The 17,830-nt window shown below is 46.1% G+C and overlaps 3 protein-coding genes across 5 annotated transcripts in view; 1 reads left to right on the top strand and 2 right to left on the bottom strand.

Annotated features, from left to right (window-relative positions):
- Positions 1–2: 2 nt before the first annotated feature.
- Positions 3–6,539, bottom strand: si:ch1073-143l10.2 (uncharacterized protein LOC565165 homolog). 2 transcript variants are annotated; one of them, XR_009715144.1, is made up of 10 exons: positions 6,321–6,539; positions 6,191–6,254; positions 6,035–6,104; positions 5,891–5,964; positions 5,373–5,624; positions 4,447–5,315; positions 4,164–4,301; positions 3,940–4,014; positions 3,511–3,866; positions 3–3,442 (listed from the first exon to the last, which is right to left on the bottom strand). XR_009715144.1 is itself a non-coding variant. In XM_061285042.1 (6 exons), exons 1-6 carry the CDS (start codon positions 6,472–6,474, stop codon positions 5,231–5,233), a joined length of 699 nt encoding a protein of 232 aa, XP_061141026.1. In that variant the 5' UTR covers positions 6,475–6,539; the 3' UTR covers positions 4,789–5,230. The 2 variants fall into 2 exon arrangements, 1 of the variants encoding a protein (XP_061141026.1); XM_061285042.1 differs by lacking the exons at positions 3–3,442; positions 3,511–3,866; positions 3,940–4,014; positions 4,164–4,301 and having other exon boundaries at positions 4,789–5,315.
- Positions 6,540–7,099: 560 nt separating this feature from the next.
- Positions 7,100–13,705, top strand: edrf1 (erythroid differentiation regulatory factor 1). The gene is made up of 25 exons (XM_061285141.1): positions 7,100–7,450; positions 7,565–7,791; positions 7,950–8,016; positions 8,090–8,215; positions 8,292–8,416; positions 8,490–8,628; positions 8,703–8,810; positions 8,869–8,990; positions 9,056–9,167; positions 9,245–9,392; positions 9,473–9,584; positions 9,669–9,780; positions 9,892–10,173; positions 10,239–10,310; positions 10,408–10,555; positions 10,621–10,812; positions 10,891–11,091; positions 11,166–11,381; positions 11,453–11,679; positions 11,775–11,933; positions 12,010–12,159; positions 12,227–12,380; positions 12,464–12,579; positions 12,704–12,849; positions 12,932–13,705. The coding sequence occupies exons 1-25, from the start codon at positions 7,367–7,369 to the stop codon at positions 13,086–13,088; spliced, it is 3,702 nt and encodes a 1,233-aa protein (XP_061141125.1). The 5' UTR covers positions 7,100–7,366; the 3' UTR covers positions 13,089–13,705.
- A 190-nt stretch (positions 13,706–13,895) lies between these two features.
- The window catches only part of adam12b (ADAM metallopeptidase domain 12b), a 29,309-nt gene continuing 25,374 nt past the window's right edge, over positions 13,896–17,830 (bottom strand). For both annotated transcript variants that reach the window (XM_061285143.1, XM_061285144.1), the window contains 5 exons: positions 17,509–17,647; positions 17,179–17,293; positions 16,201–16,464; positions 14,824–14,999; positions 13,896–14,722 (listed from right to left, as the gene is read on the bottom strand). In XM_061285143.1, the coding sequence (XP_061141127.1) occupies positions 14,671–14,722; positions 14,824–14,999; positions 16,201–16,464; positions 17,179–17,293; positions 17,509–17,647 (746 nt within the window). In that variant the 3' untranslated portion in view covers positions 13,896–14,670. The remainder of the gene's footprint in view (positions 14,723–14,823; positions 15,000–16,200; positions 16,465–17,178; positions 17,294–17,508; positions 17,648–17,830) is intronic.

Raw genomic sequence — 17,830 nt, 5'->3', positions numbered from 1 at the left:
TCCTCCTTCCTCCTCCTTCTATGTCGCTTTGTGAATGAGGCGGAGCCATTCGCTCAATAGTAAAACACACAAGCCTCGTGTACTGTACACAAAACAGTTTTGTCTTCTTTAATAAGAGCCCTGCAAACATACTTCTTCGTATAAAATGTTGGTAATAAAAGAAAAAATATTTTTAACTCCACTGATAACCATTTTTGGTGATCTTAAATCTCAATAGTTAGCGTTACTCGTTCTGAAGGCCCGGGGAAGATTAGAATGACATGGCAACAAATAGAAACTGAAATCTGATTGGACTAAAATTTCGACCATCCACATTACGTATCGGAGCGGATATAAACAAATCTAGACTGTACATGGAACTTAGAGATCTGATGGAGTTTAGGCTAGACTGAGCAGAGAAGGCCCTACTGGTTGTGTCACAAAAGAAATTACACTCGAATAAAGTAAAGACCTGTGACAAAACACTCGACGGAATCATTAAAAATGTCCAACATCCAATCTTAACCATAACACTGCGTATTCAGTTTACGAAAGGTACAACTCCATCCATTTTGAGTCAACCTGGCAAAATGACACTGTAATATAATTTGACTTGGCAAGCTTGCTTTTACTAGTCTGTAGCGAATTATTAAAACAACGCACATCTTTAGCTGGTTGTCATTACTCTGACTGTGTGAGCACACAAGGAAAGGTAGATGAGCTATGTGCAAACATATCAGGCATATCTGCAGCGAGCGCCGTTAATTCTCCTCCCCTCACACTTGCTCCTGGCGCAAATGCGAGCGTTTGACCTTTTTAAAATGCAACGCCACTCTTGGACTTCAGAGTGTAAGATCATGATGCGTGCTGCTAAATCTGAAGGACTTCAATGCACACTGGCAGTGAGCTGCATGCTGGCTAATGCTGCACCTTGCTTTTTTTTGGGGGGGGTGGTCGTGCTTTTAAGCTTATGATGTAAGCTGACATTTTCTCTATTGCAGGTGTCGAGGTAAACTAAGAGACTGAAAGCAAATTAATGGAATCGAAGAAGTTCGTATTTACGAGCCGATTTCCGTCATCTATGCAAGACACGTGCATCCATCCCTCTTCACACTCTCAGGTGGCATTGCTGATGGAGTGCATCTTGTATGGTCTTTGTTTACATGTTGTCCACCACTTACATGTTAATCAACATGCAGCACGCTACATTGGGACGTTCGAAACAAAAACACAATTGAGCTAGCCACGTCGTTCAGTGCCGATTTCGATTCTTCGGTGGCACGTCGATGAGATTTTCCGGCAACGACGAATGAGAAACAGTCAAGATGTTGAGTGGGAGGTTATCTTTTCGGTCGGGTATCACATTCTTAGACTTGGAATATCATCGGAAGAAGGTCACAATGAACCTTGCGTCGAAAAACTGAGCCTGGAAGTTATTTAAGTTGATTAAGAAAAGACATTGAAAGACATCCTCGGAAAAAACAATCGGATCGTAAACCGTGATCGCAATGGTGAAAAAAATCGGATTGCTTTTCAAGAATGTTCAGTCCGACTAAGAAACAGTTTTTAACGCACGCTTGATAGACTCAGCCTCTCTTTCCTTTCTTGTCGCTGATAATGCAACTGGCAAATCAAGCTCTTGCTATTTTTTCCCCCCTCCTCCTCAAACAGGTGCAAGATCTCTCCGCTCGCTCAACACATCAAAAGCACACACACGCACACACACACACAACCTGCGAATAAATCACAGCCAACGCTAAGAATGAAGAGCGCAAGAGTGCATGTTGATTTAAAGCCTCGTCTCGTTTCATATTCATGAGGTGCAAAGCTTTGGTGCTCCCCGTGCTTGTTTACCACCTCGTACTGCCTGCTGTCCTTGGGAGCAGGTTTGATATTACACCGAGCAAACGTGTTGACATAAGCTTGCCATTTTGCCTCCCGACATGATGCACGCGCTGACGTACATCATGGAATGTGCTCTCCTATTACGCCTCCCTTGTTAGGTATTAAAAACCCTCCCTTGTGATGTTTGTGGCTTCCGTCGAGGTGTTGACAATAGTTTGACTTATGTGGCTGAGGCTGTGAGATTGGCAAAAGTACTCACAGGGTTAGATTTAGCATGAGGCAAACACAGGAAATTGCCCAGGGCCTCCGCATGTCTCGTAAAGATGGACTAATAAAGTTTTATACACTTGGAGCGACGAAAAGGTTGAACTAACTTGGACGTGCGGTGGAAATGGCGTCAAGGGTAACACAAGTGACATGTTTCATTACGGAGATAAAAAATAAAACTTGTATTAAAAGCAGTTTTATGTTTTCTTAACTTTAGTGTTGAGGTGAGTTATTTATGTAATTATTGAGGAGTATTTCAAGGAGAATTTGACCTGGTAAGATTTAAAAACAAAACATCTGTAGCTAGCTAACATCTCATTTTAAACTAAACCTACTCATATCTGATACAACTATAACTAAAATAATTATTTTTGCATTAATTTGAGATATTTCATTTTGGTTCGATTTTTTGGGGTCAATTTTGAGGCTCTTCGAATGATGATTAGTTTTACTTTATTTTCTTTGTCTTTACTGTATTGCATTTTTACGAAACCTGTAGCTGTAACAAAGTGCTTGACGTAACATGATGCAAAATAATACAACACATAAAACATCGAAAATAACACAACCGGGATAACTATCGGTTAAAAGTTGTGCGAGTTTAGAATACAAACGTTTCGAGTTCAACGAATTAAGACGATGTGAGCGCAACCTCTGCAACTGTGAAATTGTAGCTCATTAATCCTTGAAAGTCTCTCCCCAATGAAGAATTAAGAAGCAGCAGCTGCTCTGAAAGCACTACAGGGAAAACATCAGCTTTTGAGGTGGGGGAGAGCTGGGCCTCCCATAAGTGCCTTTCTCCCATTCACTCCCACGCGTCCCCCGCTCTGGAAATAGATTTGTTCATCTCACTTATGTTCTCATTTGTATTGATGAAGAAAGAGCTCGCTGGCTTTCTGGGTTTCTCTTATCCCACAAAGCCAATTAGTCACTTAGCAGGTCTATCTGGGCGAGCTGACATTGCGCTACTGCCCTCTGCTGGTGAGCGTTTGAACCGCTTTGGAATGGCCATAGCGCTAAACTCTATCCAACCATTGTCTGAAACGCTTATCATGAAATGTTCCATCAAATTGTGTGAAACCACACATACATGTATTTTAGACTTGTTTTTGCTTTATTAACGGTTGTCCAATCAGGAGCTCTCATGTGTTGCTATGTTGATTTAATCTGCCCAAGGCCTTCCCAATCAATTGTGCTGGATAATGTAATTTAAACTAGATTAGTATTAGTATTTATCAACCAAGCAATTCACCCCGAGGGGGTTAATCGGCCGACGTTAGCAGTTTTCCATCCACTGATTGTCAAAATGTGTTCCAGCCAACTTGAGCTTGCAAAACCCTTCTGCAGCTATCTGCACACATGAATAAGACATGTACATTTATTGAATAATCAGCATCCCCAAACGTAGATAAATATTACCTCAAAACTAGTGTAGTAGCCTGTGTAGCTAGCGTGCAGCCCACCACCGTGGTTTACAGCGGTCTGGAGCCCGCATTGAGATTGGCGAATCCCAGCACTTCCAGGCTGTCGTAGTCGTCGTAAGCGTCTTGTCCAAACCACATGAAGTCTCCTCCGTCCACAGACGACTCCGCGCACTTGGTCTGGTGGTCGCGCGTAAAGCGCCGGCTCCTGGTGGCTTCCACGATGGGTTGCTCTGCAAAATCCGCCCCGTAGACCGAATTTCTCTCCATGGTGAGCGGGACCCCGTGGTGGCACATGCAGAAGTGAGATTTGTGGTGACTGACTCCCTCGTCGCATTTTTTACGGCCTGCGCCCTGGGCCCGTGAGAAAAGACTTGAATGAAGATGATTTCAAGGAAGTACGCGAGATAGGTAGGTTGGTACTCACATCATCAAAGACAATGATACTGTCCTTGACGGATCGCTTGTTGTCATGATTGGAACTTGGATATGCCATTGATTTCTGTCAAACAGGAAGACACAAAAAATGAGAACATTTTAAAGGAGCTGCTGTGGCCCACCGCTGACGTCAAGATGCTCACGCTTGTTATCTCCTCTATCTAACAGGATCTGAAGGAACGCGTTTCGATAGTTCTCGACACCGATACGTACGTCTGTTCTCGTCTTGGTAAAGCGTTCGAACTTAAAAGCTTGCGGTAATTGTGCGTGAATCTGAGTCAGCATCCTCCCGGTGCTCGTGGACACCTCACGATTCCTCCCCTCGAAGGGCTGGGCATCTGGATGAGGAAACTGAAGAGGAAATTACAGCATGCTACAACATCAGATATACTTGAACATCTTCAGGGCTCAATTAAACAAAAAATGGTTTCAATATATTACAGATTTTCATTTTCATGAGTGCAAGTAAGTCATATAAGCATGAAAATTGCCTTACCCATTTGCCGTCATTACCCATTGATTCGGATGAATAACGCTTGCCACCTTTTACCATGCTGACACAGTTTGAAGGAGTAGTTTGGTAGCAAAATGGCGCATGGACGCACACACTGCTTGACTTAATAGGTCGTGAAAACACTGCTGGTGACTATGGCAACAGTGCATTTGACAACCAATGAGATATGAGCTGTTAGTTGGCCACTCAAATGAAGAACTGCAATACAAAAGAGGGGGGGGGACTATAATCACTCGTTTTTCTTTCAATTAAGGATGTAAAGTGATAAGAAATTTAACTGAGATTGGACTTAACAGTGACAACACTAATAAAAGGAACATTAAATTAGCAAATCAGTGACTTTATTCCCACAATTATCAAAACAGTTATTATTTTAGCTTAGTGATTTATTAGCAAATATGACTTATTCTAAAAATGTTTAAAAGGTTGTTTTCTTTACAGATACATTCCAACCAAGGGATTGATAACATGAACGGTTATTTTCGCAGTCACTTTAACCGCGCTAAAATTTGACGTTATAGAAAAGCATTACCTGAAAAAAGGTCATTAGTGTTAAAGTAACACTGAAAACACGGTTGCAAAAATAAAGTGTGACATCATAAGTGTGTAATAAGGTGACACAAGGGACTTTGATGAGGTCCAACATCATCGCGCCCAAAGTCATCGATTAATAATACCTGTTAGAAATTATTCGTCTGACTTGAACTTCTTGATTAATATTTAACAATCGATTACAATCTTTTGAATCGACATTTTGCCATCGGTTTTAAGAGTTGCTTGTGACAGGCTCACTGGCTTTCTTCCCATTCTTGTACAGGTGCCTTCTCAAACGCTTGGCCACACGTTGCCACCTGGAAAAGATCGTCCAATGAGTCTGGGAAACGGGCCGGTGTTGGATTTGCACGTACCTCTCCTGTGCGTCGTTGTATTTATTCAGCCTGTCCGCCTCTTGCTTCTTCTCCTCCATCCACCGCCGCAGAAGATTCTCCTTCTCGTTCCAAGCCTGCGACAGCGCCTCCTTCAGGCCGCTTTGCTCCGTGTGCAGGGTGGCCAGTTCTTTTGTTTGTTGCTCGATGGTGTACTCATGTTGGTAGAGGGTTGTCTTCAGGGTGTTGCTTGTCTTAGCCAGAGTGAGAGCCTCTTGGCGGTGGTGGGACACACTGAATTGGAACGAGAACGATTTGGTGCGGAGATAAAAAAAAAAAGGGAAAAGAAAATTACATGTGGAGTACCACAGGGATCTGGTTCGGGACCACATTTTTTTTTTCCCAAACTTAAAAGTTTAGACCTGGTATGTAGGAAGTTGAAAGGTTACAGGCAGCAAGTAGAAGGTTGTACACTAGCAAACTAGCAAAGGTTGCATGCTATCAAAATCAAAAACCACAACACGACCAATTGCACAACAACAAACTCAACAGCATCTTACCGTGACTGCCAGTGCTGCAGCTCAGTATCTTTCAGATGCAGGACGGTGGTCAAATCGGAGACAGTCTGAGACAACTGAAGACACACAAAGACATGAGGAGACCATAAATATGCTCCAGATGTTCAGTTCAAACTCTGTTCTTACCTTATCAGCAAGATGCTCACTTTCTCTGAGGCCAAGTTGAAGTAATCTGACATTTTCCCCACCTTGTGAGCTGTACAAAGTCGATGTTGAAATTTTATTGGTCAAGTGTTATCAATTTGGGAAAAGAATGGCAAAATAACTGCTGACATTTCTAACCTTGTTGACTGGACGTCCTCCAAGAACTGCTGGCGAATTTCAAAGCGTTCTTCCAATTGAGACACTAAAACAAAGGTCAAGTCAAGGGCAGTTTATGCAAAGAATATTTTGAATACAAAAATAGGCTTACAACTTCTATACACGCCCTCGTATGGATGTTTCTCGTTTTGATTTCTACGTTGCAGTTGAGCACGCACAACTTCCAGCTCGCCATGACAGTACACACAAACAAGTACTTTGGCTGTCCTGACACACCAAATCGAGTTGTTTTCTTTATCGTCCATGCACGATTGTGAGAAGGTCGAACACAACAGCTGATTGTTAAAACGTTGCCGTCAGCTGATGAATGCCCCGCCCACAGCTGGCACCGTGATCTCCTTCAGCCAATCAGCAGCTGAGTGAAATAATAGTCTCGAAATTAAGGATAAAATATCTCAAAAGCGTTATAAGATACAACGCGGTGTTTTTTTTTTTTGTTAATGATATAATCTAATTTAATTATCTTTTGATATAATTTAATTAATAATTGGGCCTTTTTCGGAAACAAATAAAAATCGAAAAATATGTAATTGAATAAAAGCAACAAAACTCGATGGGATAAAAAAATATGACACTGCATATTTTTTAAAAGAAAATGAAAATATATAGCACAAAACGACCAATATCTCAGGAGTTCTTTCCAGTTCTTTCCAAGCGGAAATGAGAATATTCTCAACCATTCTCGAACGAGACCCAAACAAGCACTTCCGGGTTCACGTTCTCGAGTTTAACAAATATTTATCTTTAAAGCAGTATAAAATGAAATAGCATCATATAATATATTATTTAATGTATTTCTAAATATTTTCATTTAATCTGAAGCATAATTATTTCGGTAAACGAGTTTGTTTTTAGAAAGCGGAAGTCGCGTGACGTCATGAGACGAGACTCCAGCTCAGGGTGACGAGAGTCAGTCCAGTAGTTCGAGATGTGTTCGCTGCACGAAGTTTGACAGCATGAAACAAAATTATTTCCTTCGCCGTTTACCAGAATCCTGTGATGCAACGTGTCCTGTCTTGAGTGGCTATGGAGGGGCTTAGCACGCTAAGCTAGAAAACACCAACTTTTGCTGATCGAAGTGCTTTGACAGCTTCACAGAAAAAGCTTGTCTAGATTTTCTTTTTGGGACTGTCCACTATGAGCTCGTCAGATGAGTACAGAGAATCTGGGGATCATTCCCCGGAAGAAAGCATCATCTCCACGGTGGACAACAACAAGCATGTAAGTAGAAAGATCTGCTATGTTTCTCTCACTCTCTTCAGTTGTTCACTACTTTTCAGAATGATGGGATACTTATTTGATTTGGCTTCATTTAACACGCACCCACTTGTTAAGGACTCGGCTATATGCACGGGAAACAACAGCAGCAGCAGCAGCAGCGAAATCAAGAGCCGTGCTGTGGTCAAGTACTGCGCCGCCCCGCCTCCCAGCACGTATGCCCTGCTGCAGGAGAAGACCGACCTCAAGCTACCCCCCGCCAACTGGCTGCGAGAGAACCCTCAGCTGGGCACTGCTGGCACCACCGTGTTGGGCTCCAGCGGCAAGGCCAAGCTGTTTTCAAGGTAGCAAATCATTTGTGGTGGCCTAGAGAAACCTGGGTGATGTTCTTTCCAGTTGAGATGATCAGAAGTGTCTCTACTAGATGGCAGTAGATGCATAATTAAGATGTCTACCCACATCCTGTGACACATTTAATCAAAAATGTTTTTTCCTGGGTCAGTTTTGGAATGGCGTATGACTTTATCGACTGCATCGGGGACGATGTGGACGTCGTATCAGATTCAGAGGTTTGTAGAAACAGACCGCATCTTCTCATACGTCCCTAAACATCCCGTTAATGCCAACCGTCCACCCTGACAGAACATCAAGAAGCTGTTGAAGATCCCCTACAGTAAGTCACACGTCAGCATGGCCGTCCACCGTGTGGGTCGCACCCTCCTTTTGGACGAGCTGGACATCCAAGAGCTCTTCATGAGATCCTCACAGGTACTGATTTGTTTTGATTAAATATCAAATGAATGGCATGAAAGAAAATAGCCTGAGAAGAAATTCGACTTTGTAGACAGGAGATTGGACGTGGTTGAAAGACTTTTACCAGCGGCTTATGGATCAAAAGTGGCAGAGAAAAAAGAAGAGCAAAGAGCATTGGTATCAGAAAGCCATCCTGTCAAAGTTCCTCTATTACAGGCGAGTTCTCTTCAACTTACTCAAGCAATAAAGATGAACTTACCAGTTCATTAAACGTCTACGTTCCTTGCAGTATTAATGGCGACGGCGCCGCCGAACCGGTCGCGGACAACTTGAACGACGACGAAGAGTGCGGGGCGCGGGAGTTTGGCTCGTCGTGGCCCACAGCCTTCACCGGTTCTGATGCGGAAGAGACGGCTGCTTGTAAACAGGTAGTTCAGCGTTGATAATTAGACATGACAACAAAGTCAATCACATTTCGGGTTTTTTTATGGTTTCGTTTTAGGAACACGTCCCCATGGACAGCAAATTCGCTCTAGGCCAGGTGACGTCGGCGGCGGCGGCGCAAGATCAGAACCTCCCAGCGCTGTTTAACGAAGGGGAAAACAGTCAGGCAAGTTGGTGCGGTCAAAGCGGGCGTGATTTCACTTGACGGTTTTTGTTCTTCACAGGGTTTAAGGAACGACTTTGTGCGAAACATCATGTGGACCTTTGAGGACATTCACATGCTGGTTGGCTCCAACATGCCCATTTTTGGAGGGGGCCGCTATCCGGCTGTCAGCCTCAAACTTAGGTTGGAATGTGGTTGCCGGACTTTGACAAAAACGTATCATGTCCTAAGATGTTTTTATTTTTCAGGGACAACAATAAACCCATCAATATCCTGACGGGCATCGACTATTGGCTGGACAATCTGATGTGTAACGTTCCCGAATTAGTCATGTGCTTTCACGTCAACGGCATCGTTCAGGTAAAATATCCCAAATTGTTTCTCTTTGACGGCTCGGCTATTTATTTATTTTTTACGTTTTGATCCACGTGTTACAGAAATACGAGATGATCAAAACAGAGGACATCCCCCATCTGGAGGACTCGACTTTTTCCACCAGGGTGGTGAAAGACATCGCTCAGAACATTCTTTCTTTCCTCAAGTCCAACTGCACCAAAGAGGGCCACACCTATTGGCTTTTCAAAGGTAGCAGAGGAGAGAATTCGCATCAAAATGCGCGGTTATACTTTTAACGACCCCCCCCCCCTTCCCGAACGTATCATTAGCTAGCGGGAGTGACATCGTCAAGCTTTACGATCTTACGACGCTGTGCGAAGAGGCCGAAGAAGAGAAGAGCCACAATCCCTTCACGCTTCCCGTGGCTGTGCTGCTTTACAAGTAAGGAAACGTCTTCATTGGTTCCAAAAAGACGAGGGGGGGGGGGGGGGGGTACATCCCTAAATGCTTTGCTTTGTACTTCAGAGTGGCTTGCAACCTGATGCTCAACGCCCGAGAAAACAGAAAGCACTACGGCACAATCCGAACTCTGCTTTTAAACTGCGTCAAACTTCTGGACCAAGACAGACATCCTCAAGTAAGCTTTCCATCCATCACTGAGATACTTTTCTTTGAATTTCACATAAGCAACCATTTCAGTAAAAAATTTGGAGCAAAGCCGTCCCGATCTCACCTTCTCCGCCCACAGATCATCGCCTCGGCCCACTACATGCTGTCAGAGCTTTTCCAGCTGGACGAGCCTCAAGAGGAGGACGAGGACGGGGGCGAGTCTTTCCGGGCCTGCGGCTCAGAGGACAGCTACAGTAACGATGACCGCGAAGAGGACGACGAGGACCTGGGGGATGACAGCGATGACAGTAGCGAGGAGAGGAACAGCCCGGCGCAGGCCGACAGCAAAGCCGTGGCTGTCATCCGATCTGTTGGAGAGCTGTCTGTCCCGGAGAAATACAAATCCACTCAGCTCATCCGAGTCGGTTTTTATTGTATTTTGTATTCTCACTACCGTTCTATTCATTCTTTTTTTGGTCTCTGCAGCCAGGTTGCACTTTCCCCATCTCGCACGACAAAGAGGAGCGATGCAGACATGTCCTCAACTATGTATTGAAGGCGAGTCTGTGGGATATTTACGAGACATCTAATGCTAAATCCCCCCCCCCTGACAATATTTGAGCAAATATCTTGTTTTCATTGAAATACCACCCAGGGCCTGAAGGCAGTCGATAGCAGCATCAAGACGGAGAGCGACCTCCCAGCCGTGGACCCCAACACACCCATCCCTCTCAAGTACGAAGATGGAAACGCCGCTCGAAGCCGCTCCGTCGAGAAAGGCATCTCTCCTCTCCTGGAAAGAGGTCAGCATCTCATTTGGCGTTAAAGCCGCAACTTTGGCTTCTCAACCTGACCTGCCCTGTTTCAGTGGCGCCGTCGCTGGCGGAGCAAAAGCTTCCGACGCGCTCGGGCATGATTCCCGGCCTGTGGCAGCACCAGATGAAGCTGCAGCTCTTCCTCAAAGCCTCCAAGGCGTACTACGTGCTGTCGGACGCCGCCACCAACCTGCTGAAATACGGCCGCGCTCTGCGCTACATTAAGCTAGCTCTGCAAAGCTACGGTACGCTAGCTAATCCAACTTCAGAAAAAGGAATCATCACCGTTTAGCCACAATTTCTCCATCCTGTGTTGCGTGCAGATGCCTACTGCTCCATCGGTGGCGCGCTCCACCCGCAAGTGCTGCTCTTCCACAGCCACTGCCTCTCGCTATGCGGGGACATCCAGCTCATGTTGGCCCAGAATTCCAACAACAGAGCCGCGTACCAGGAGGAGTACAGCTACCAGACCAAAGAGGACCAGGAGATCTTACACAGCCTGAATAGAGAGAGCAGCTGCCAAGGTCAGCCACACACTCACAATGGTCGCGATGGAGGCCAATAGTGGTCCTCACAATTCCTCTTCGGACCTCTTCAGCGTTCAACATGGCAAGCGATCTGGCCACGGACCCAGAGTACCAGCTGTTTGTAAGCGGCAAGTGCTACGAGGCCGCCTACGAGTTGCTTCTCTCGCACGCCTTGAAGGAGGAGGCCCAGGAGCAGCTGGCTCAGGTGCTCAAGCGGCTGGGGAACATCCGCAACGAGATGGGCGTCTACTACATGAACCAAGCGGCGGCCTTGCAGAGCGAGCAAGGTGAGACCGGCGTTAAAACCCGAAGCGACGACGTCGCCGTCTCTAATCGGCGGTCGTTCTTAATTTGGCAGTCAAGACCTCGGTGTCGGCCGCCGAGCAGGAGCTGTGGAAAAAGAGCTTTGCCTTCTTTGAGAAGGGCATGGAGGACTTTGAGGCCATTGGGGACAGCACCAACAAGGCGCTGCTGCTGTGCAACACGGGCAAGTTGATGAGGATCTGCGCCCAGGCCCACTCGGGCATCTCCACGGATGACAGCAGAGGGGAGTTCTCCCCCGAAGAGGCGCTCTACTACCACAAGGTGGCGCTCAAGTTCTCTTTTTGTTCCCTCAGAATCATTTCAAGCGGCTTTGATTTCAATTTGTTTCTATGGTTCTGTTTTTTGACATTGACCAGGCCATAGACTACTACCTGCGTGCCATGAGGTCGTTGTCATGCCGACAGAACCACGAACCGGTTTGGGACAGCGTCAACTGGGAGCTGTCCACCACATATTTCACGCTGGCCACGCTTCTGCAGGACTATGCGCCGCTTTCCAGGAGGGCTCCGGAACAGGTTTTCATCTTGCTTGTTCGTTTTTCATTCCAAATCGACAACTAGATCATCTCAATGAGTCTTTTGTTTTTCTTAGATTGAGGGGGAGGTGACCGAGGCCATGATGAAATCACTCAAGTACTGCGACCTGCACACAGAGTCTGCCCGCCAGCCGCTGTACCAGTACAGGGCGGCCACCATCCACCACCGACTCGCCTCCATGTACCACAGCTGCTTTCGCAATCAGGTGGGCAAAAATATGGGCCTTAACTTCAACTCCACTTCAAAGTTAACGTGCGTAAACGTGCATTTAGGTGGGGGATGAGCGCTTGAGGAAGCACCACCGGAGCCTGGCGGAGCTCCACTACAGCAAGGCCGTCAATTTGTTCCTCAGCCTCAAAGACGCGCCGTGCGAGTTGCTGCGAGCACTACTGGAGAGGGTGGCTTTTGCCGAGTTCACCATGGCAGGTGCGCTCCCAAGCCATCTACGGCTTTCCTACAGGACCGAGGGAATTTAGATTCCTCACAGCTAATTTTGCGTCTCTCCGCAGCTCTGAACAGCAGCGCGGCCAAGCAGAAGAGCCTGAATACTGCTCTGGAGATCATGGTGGAGACTCGCTGTGCCTTCCAGATCATTCACAAAGAACTGCTTGAGGAGCAGACCGAGGTGCGTGGCAGACCCACTGGGTTGCCATCTTGTGACGTCATGAATTCATCTTGTTTGATATGGCCACAAGGTGGCGTCACTGTGCCAACACACTCACCTCTCCTTTGCTTTCTGTGATGTGCAGGCAAGCAACACAGCTCTTCCCGGCTGCTCTGGGGACGGACTGAACATCCAGGAAGTGGCCAAGCTGAGCGCTCTGTTCGAGTCGCGCTTCTCCGACCTGCTCCTGCAACTCATCAAGTGCATGACTAAAACCAAACGCAAACCCAGGTGAGCACCCCGGTCCAAAAAAAAAAAAAAAAAAAGGGCTTTTACGCCACAGCAGAGAGGCTGAGAATTTGTTGCTGTGCAGCAAAAAAGACGAAGAGCTGCTGCAAAGCTACAAGAACGTTTACTCCAAGCTGCTGCGCTGCGACAAGAACACGCCGCTGCTCGACCGCGTCGGCCTCTACGCCGAACTACTGCAGCAGCTCACACCGAACGCCGACGACGCAGATATGTTATCATGACCACACTTTAGAAGGTATTAGTAAATATTGGACTGAAAGGTTACCTGCACCTTTTTTCAAGATAGGTTTGAAGTTTCTACATTTAAAAAGATTTTCAGCTTTCAGGTAAAACTCAGATCAGATCAAACACGTTTCCAGGAGGTCAGCTCAAAATAATGCAAAAAATGACATGGCTGGATCTCTTATTTCCTGTCAAAAAAGAACATGAGTGCATTTGAATGATATGAGCCATTTGAGCCATAAGACAAGCATTTGCCTTTCTGCAAAACCCAATGAGGGTGTGACATTGCAGGCATCCCGCATTCAGGTACGTACGTGCATGACGTCCGCATGTTGTAAAAAATACTTTTCGGAAAAAAGATTGGCGACATCGCCTAATGGGGTTTGTTTGTATAGAATCTGCTGCTAAGTTTTGTAAAAGAGGCTTTGGAGGCCTTGGTTGCTTAATCAATAACAACTTTGCTTATTCTTGATATCCAGACCTCACATTGATGCTTTGATTGATTTTTTTTTTTTCTCAATGTTGCTTTCTCAAAACCAAAACAGTGCAATTGTGTAGAAATGTGTTAATATTGGGAATGTTTGCTGTGACATGGAAATAAACATTTTAGAACATGTTTATGCACTCTTTGTTAACACCCTCTACCACCACCAGTGACCATCCAGCAACTATGAAAGCTTACTTACAGGTTGTAGCTGTGATGTGTAATAACTTGTCTTCTCCACAAGGCGGCAGTATGGGACAAGGGCTTGTGAGATTTGGAAGAATAATGCTACTCCACACACACTGACAACAGAAGTCACACATACATCCAATGACTTTTAATGGCTTTTGTTGCCTTTATGCAAATAAACAACAGACACATTTAGGATGTACAAACGCCCATAAGGCAAAGTTGAACATGAATTGAGCACACTGTGACTTTTTCTACTCACACGCATCACTGAACACTGATGGAAAAAGCAAAACGGAGTTCAAGGAGGAAACATCCAAAAGGCTGTGGAGACAAAAAGAACATTCTGCCTGACACAGAAAATACAGATGACATCATCACTTGGCAGTAAACTCCACAATAATTGGTGCCATTATGTATCCGTTACTTTGTGACAACAGCATCACGTGGAAAAAAAAAATTCAAATGTCTTAATTCATTTTTCATCCAATTGGTCAATAAATTCTCATGCTTTTTTTTTCTTTCCCCAAAGGCGAATAAACTCATCTGGTTCTTCCCCTTTTGTCTTTGCATCTGAGATTATAAAACACACATTTTGCTTCCTAAATGTATAAAACACCTCTGACATAGACGTTCAATCTTCCTAGTGGGGAAGAGTGCGCACAAATAAAATAATAAATAGTCCATAGGTACCTGAGCGAGGACAAGATAGAGCACCGTTAAGTGGGAGAGCACCACCGACCATCATGTGATGTCTTTTTTTCTTTTTCGCCTCCAAATGTCCAAAAAGCGTCACTCACAACCAGTCCACTGGGCGTCCACTGTAAGCGTAACGTAACCAGTCCAACGGAGCCCTGGTAATGAATTAGTGCAAATAAAAGAGACTCCCTCCACCTGGGGGGACTTGCTCAGCATTTTTTGGGGCTCTTTGGTGGTCTGTAGGGCAACACTGGTGCAGGTCTGAAACCAACATCACATTTTTATTAGTCCTACATATAAGTGCAACCACCGAGCTCATTATAAACGCCAACTAGGCGTCGAACGATAAAGTCCGGACCGACCTGCTCGGTAACGGGATGGTGGGTGGTGGTTTGGGTACGGTGGGGATGGGGATGGGCAGCGGTCCTCTTCCAGAATTGTGAAGGCCCAACGCGGAGGTTCCGTGACCCAAGCGAGCGCTTCGGCTCAGTGGGTCGGCGGGAAGCGGCTTCTGAGGAGGACTCGGCTTGTCAAAGTCCTGCGGACGACCGAGCAGTTTGGTTTGTTAGCTTTTTGGCAACGGATATTTGGAACACAAACGGTGCAGCAACACATCGACACACAGTAGAACAATGCTCGCGGGCATATATGACTAACATTACTGCAGCTCACAGGCTAATGGCACTTTCAATGGTGGACAATAATGTGGGATAATAAAAAAAGACAATAAAGTAGGCAGTATTTTTTTTCTTTCTCTGGCTTCAGCGTTGATGCAATACGTGGTTTTAACACTGACAGAGCGTTCTGGCAAGGCAACGAGTGTTCTGCACAAAGACGTGATTGGCCTTCAAAGGAGCCTTTCCCAATCACAAATATTAGCAGTGACAGGGCGGAGTCACGTCTCACAATAAGCAGCTAAACACATTTTCCTTCGAGGGTTGCAGCTTGGCTCGCCCTCGCCGCCCTTTTTATTGAATCTCTCATCCGAGGTGTGACACATCATCTCTCCGCTTGATTAGAAGCCGACCAATCTGCTACCTGCGGCGTGTTTTGACAGGCGTCCTTTTTAGGAGGCAGACGGCCACCTTTCAGATGGCTTAAATGCGCATTAAGTCCACGCGCCTCGATGCATCTTGGGAAATTATCGAGAGGTTTTGCATCATCACAGCGCTCACGATACAAATGTCTTATAAATGAAACACGCAAAGCGAATTAGGATTTGGAGCAACGACTCAAGCAGACAGAGCGATTTATTCTCTCCATTGCCTTTCCATATTGCTGAATCGGCAAGTCTGCCAAGGCCAGGGAGGGGGAGCAAGGTGGTAATCAGGAGGCGGGTCTGTTGTTTTGTTGGGCAAGGAATCAGAATGCAGAGCAGAATGGGGCACTTTCCTATGCTCTTAAAATTGATTGATGGGAGGGAGTATTGGAGCCCAGTGAGGTCATTTAGGGCTGACAGACTTGTTATGATGGGTTGATGTAAAATGGTAAAAATGACGATTAAGAAAAGTATTTGGTAGAACTGTGGTTTCGCTCTAAACGGGCTCTCATTTCACTCATCCCCAAATGCACAGTTAAGACATCACTTCCTGTTTTTTGCACCTAAATTGGACATTCTTTTTCTCAGGGGATCCTTGGCCAATTTGCCCAAAATCGAAATGTATTCAAATATGCGTTTTAAATGCATTATAAACGGTATGCTAAAAAAAAAAAAAAAAAGGATATTTTTGTAGGCATACCTGCTGGCCCAGTCGGTAGGACACGGGCCGGCGGGGCAGACTGAGGAAAGGCGGCACGGCGGGCGGCGGCAAAGCATCGGCACGACGGTCGGCTGTTGGCAGCCTGTGACGGGCTGGCAGAGGAGGCAGGGTGGGCTGGCCCACGCTGAGCGACACGGGCATGGGCTGGCTGATGTGCAGCGGCTGATAAAGCGGCAGGCGCCGCAGGCTGTGCGAGTGGAACTTGTGAGGCGGGAGAAGAGGCTCGGCACTCAGGAGGGACGGCTGGGCGGAAAAACACGACATCGGTTTGTGATTGACACAGAGATCATTGTTCTTGCTATAAATACAAAGCAGATGATCAATTGCTGCTGAGACCACACTACGGTCATCGAAACTCTTTCACATCCAACTACACGCTCTCAATAGGTATTCCCCAGGGCTCTATCCCGGGGCCCCTGCTTGTTATTATCAACAACCCTCCACCTCACTTTTTGCAAATTCGGAATCCAATTTAATGCCTTCACGGATGACTTCAAGCCAGACACACCCTGCTAACCAAACATCTCTTTTCCATCTTCCTCCCTCACCTCACGCTTGTCCTCAACAACTCAATGATCCCCGATGACATCATGAAGTCGAGTACATACGAATCCACTCGTGTGAACGAGTGCATGTCGTAAAAGTTTATAACATTCGAGGTGATGTTCAAGAAGTCGATGCTCTGCTCCAACACGCCCCCAACCAAACCTCACTCACACAAATGCTTGTATCAAATCCCAGAGCGGTCGGTAACAAACTCCGAGTGTCCTTATTAAAATGCGTTTTCATTGGCTGCTGCCAACATTTATCACCTCCGCCGGCTCGCCATTAAAGGAGCTTTTGGGAGCTCATAACGGAATGCGTCTGTCAACCTCATTCATATTTCTATTTAGGAGAGTCCGAATCGATGACACGCTTCTGCGTCAGCTCGTCAACAAAGTTTCCATTCGGACTCACCTTGTAAATGCCGGCGCCCAGTCCACAGGGCTTGGGAGGAGCTTTGCGTTGCGGTACTGGTCTGCACGTGAACTGGGTCCTGGCTGGACTGGTGGGCCGCTTGGCCTCGATGGATCTGTAAAAGGTCATGAAAAGGTCAGATAGATCACCTCCATATTTTATGTGCTGAGAGTCTGTCATGGAAAATAAATCCGTTTTACATTTAGAACAACAGTAGGTAATAATTGTGTGCTGCTTTTGAAATTTCTTGCACAATTGAGGCAGGTATACTTGTTTTTTCTAAGAAAACAGAGCACAGACAGTGTCTTAAGTGTGTTTTTGTGGTCTTACCTGAGCTTCTCCAAAGTGCTCTTCCTGTGGGTGAAGAGCAGTCGCAGCAGGGTCTTCCTCTTGAGGAAGACGAGGCCGCTGGCCAGCAACAGCCCGCTGGCGGCCACCAGCACGCTCACGATGACCAGCACGCTGTCGGCTGACGCCACATGCAACAAAGCGCACATCAATTCACACGCGTCTACGGCCACACCGGGGGGACATGAGCGGAGAGCGTTGAAAGCGAGTCATCGTTTCACCGTGAGTCATAATCTTCAGAAAAGCAGAGTGGCCAATTGGGAGTTGTGTTATGCCAAGAAATTCAAAGCGTAACCGCGAGGAA

Source organism: Syngnathus typhle, linkage group LG8 (genome assembly GCF_033458585.1).
Source record: "Syngnathus typhle isolate RoL2023-S1 ecotype Sweden linkage group LG8, RoL_Styp_1.0, whole genome shotgun sequence".
In the NCBI taxonomy this organism is placed as follows: Eukaryota; Metazoa; Chordata; class Actinopteri; order Syngnathiformes; family Syngnathidae; genus Syngnathus; species Syngnathus typhle.
Note: the sequence above shows the minus strand (reverse complement) of the source record. Positions and strands in the feature narration are given on the sequence as shown.

Coding starts and splice junctions, on each gene's coding strand:
- si:ch1073-143l10.2 (XM_061285042.1), bottom strand. CDS start 6,474: ATGGACGATAAAGAAAACAACTCGATTTGGTGTGTCAGGACAGCCAAA. Junction 6,255..6,320: donor CGAGGGCGTGTATAGAAGTT/GTAAGCCTATTT, acceptor CCTTTGTTTTAG/TGTCTCAATTGGAAGAACGC. Junction 5,965..6,034: donor GTGAGCATCTTGCTGATAAG/GTAAGAACAGAG, acceptor GTGTGTCTTCAG/TTGTCTCAGACTGTCTCCGA.
- edrf1 (XM_061285141.1), top strand. CDS start 7,367: ATGAGCTCGTCAGATGAGTACAGAGAATCTGGGGATCATTCCCCGGAA. Junction 9,781..9,891: donor ACCAAGACAGACATCCTCAA/GTAAGCTTTCCA, acceptor CTCCGCCCACAG/ATCATCGCCTCGGCCCACTA. Junction 10,813..10,890: donor GCTAGCTCTGCAAAGCTACG/GTACGCTAGCTA, acceptor TGTTGCGTGCAG/ATGCCTACTGCTCCATCGGT.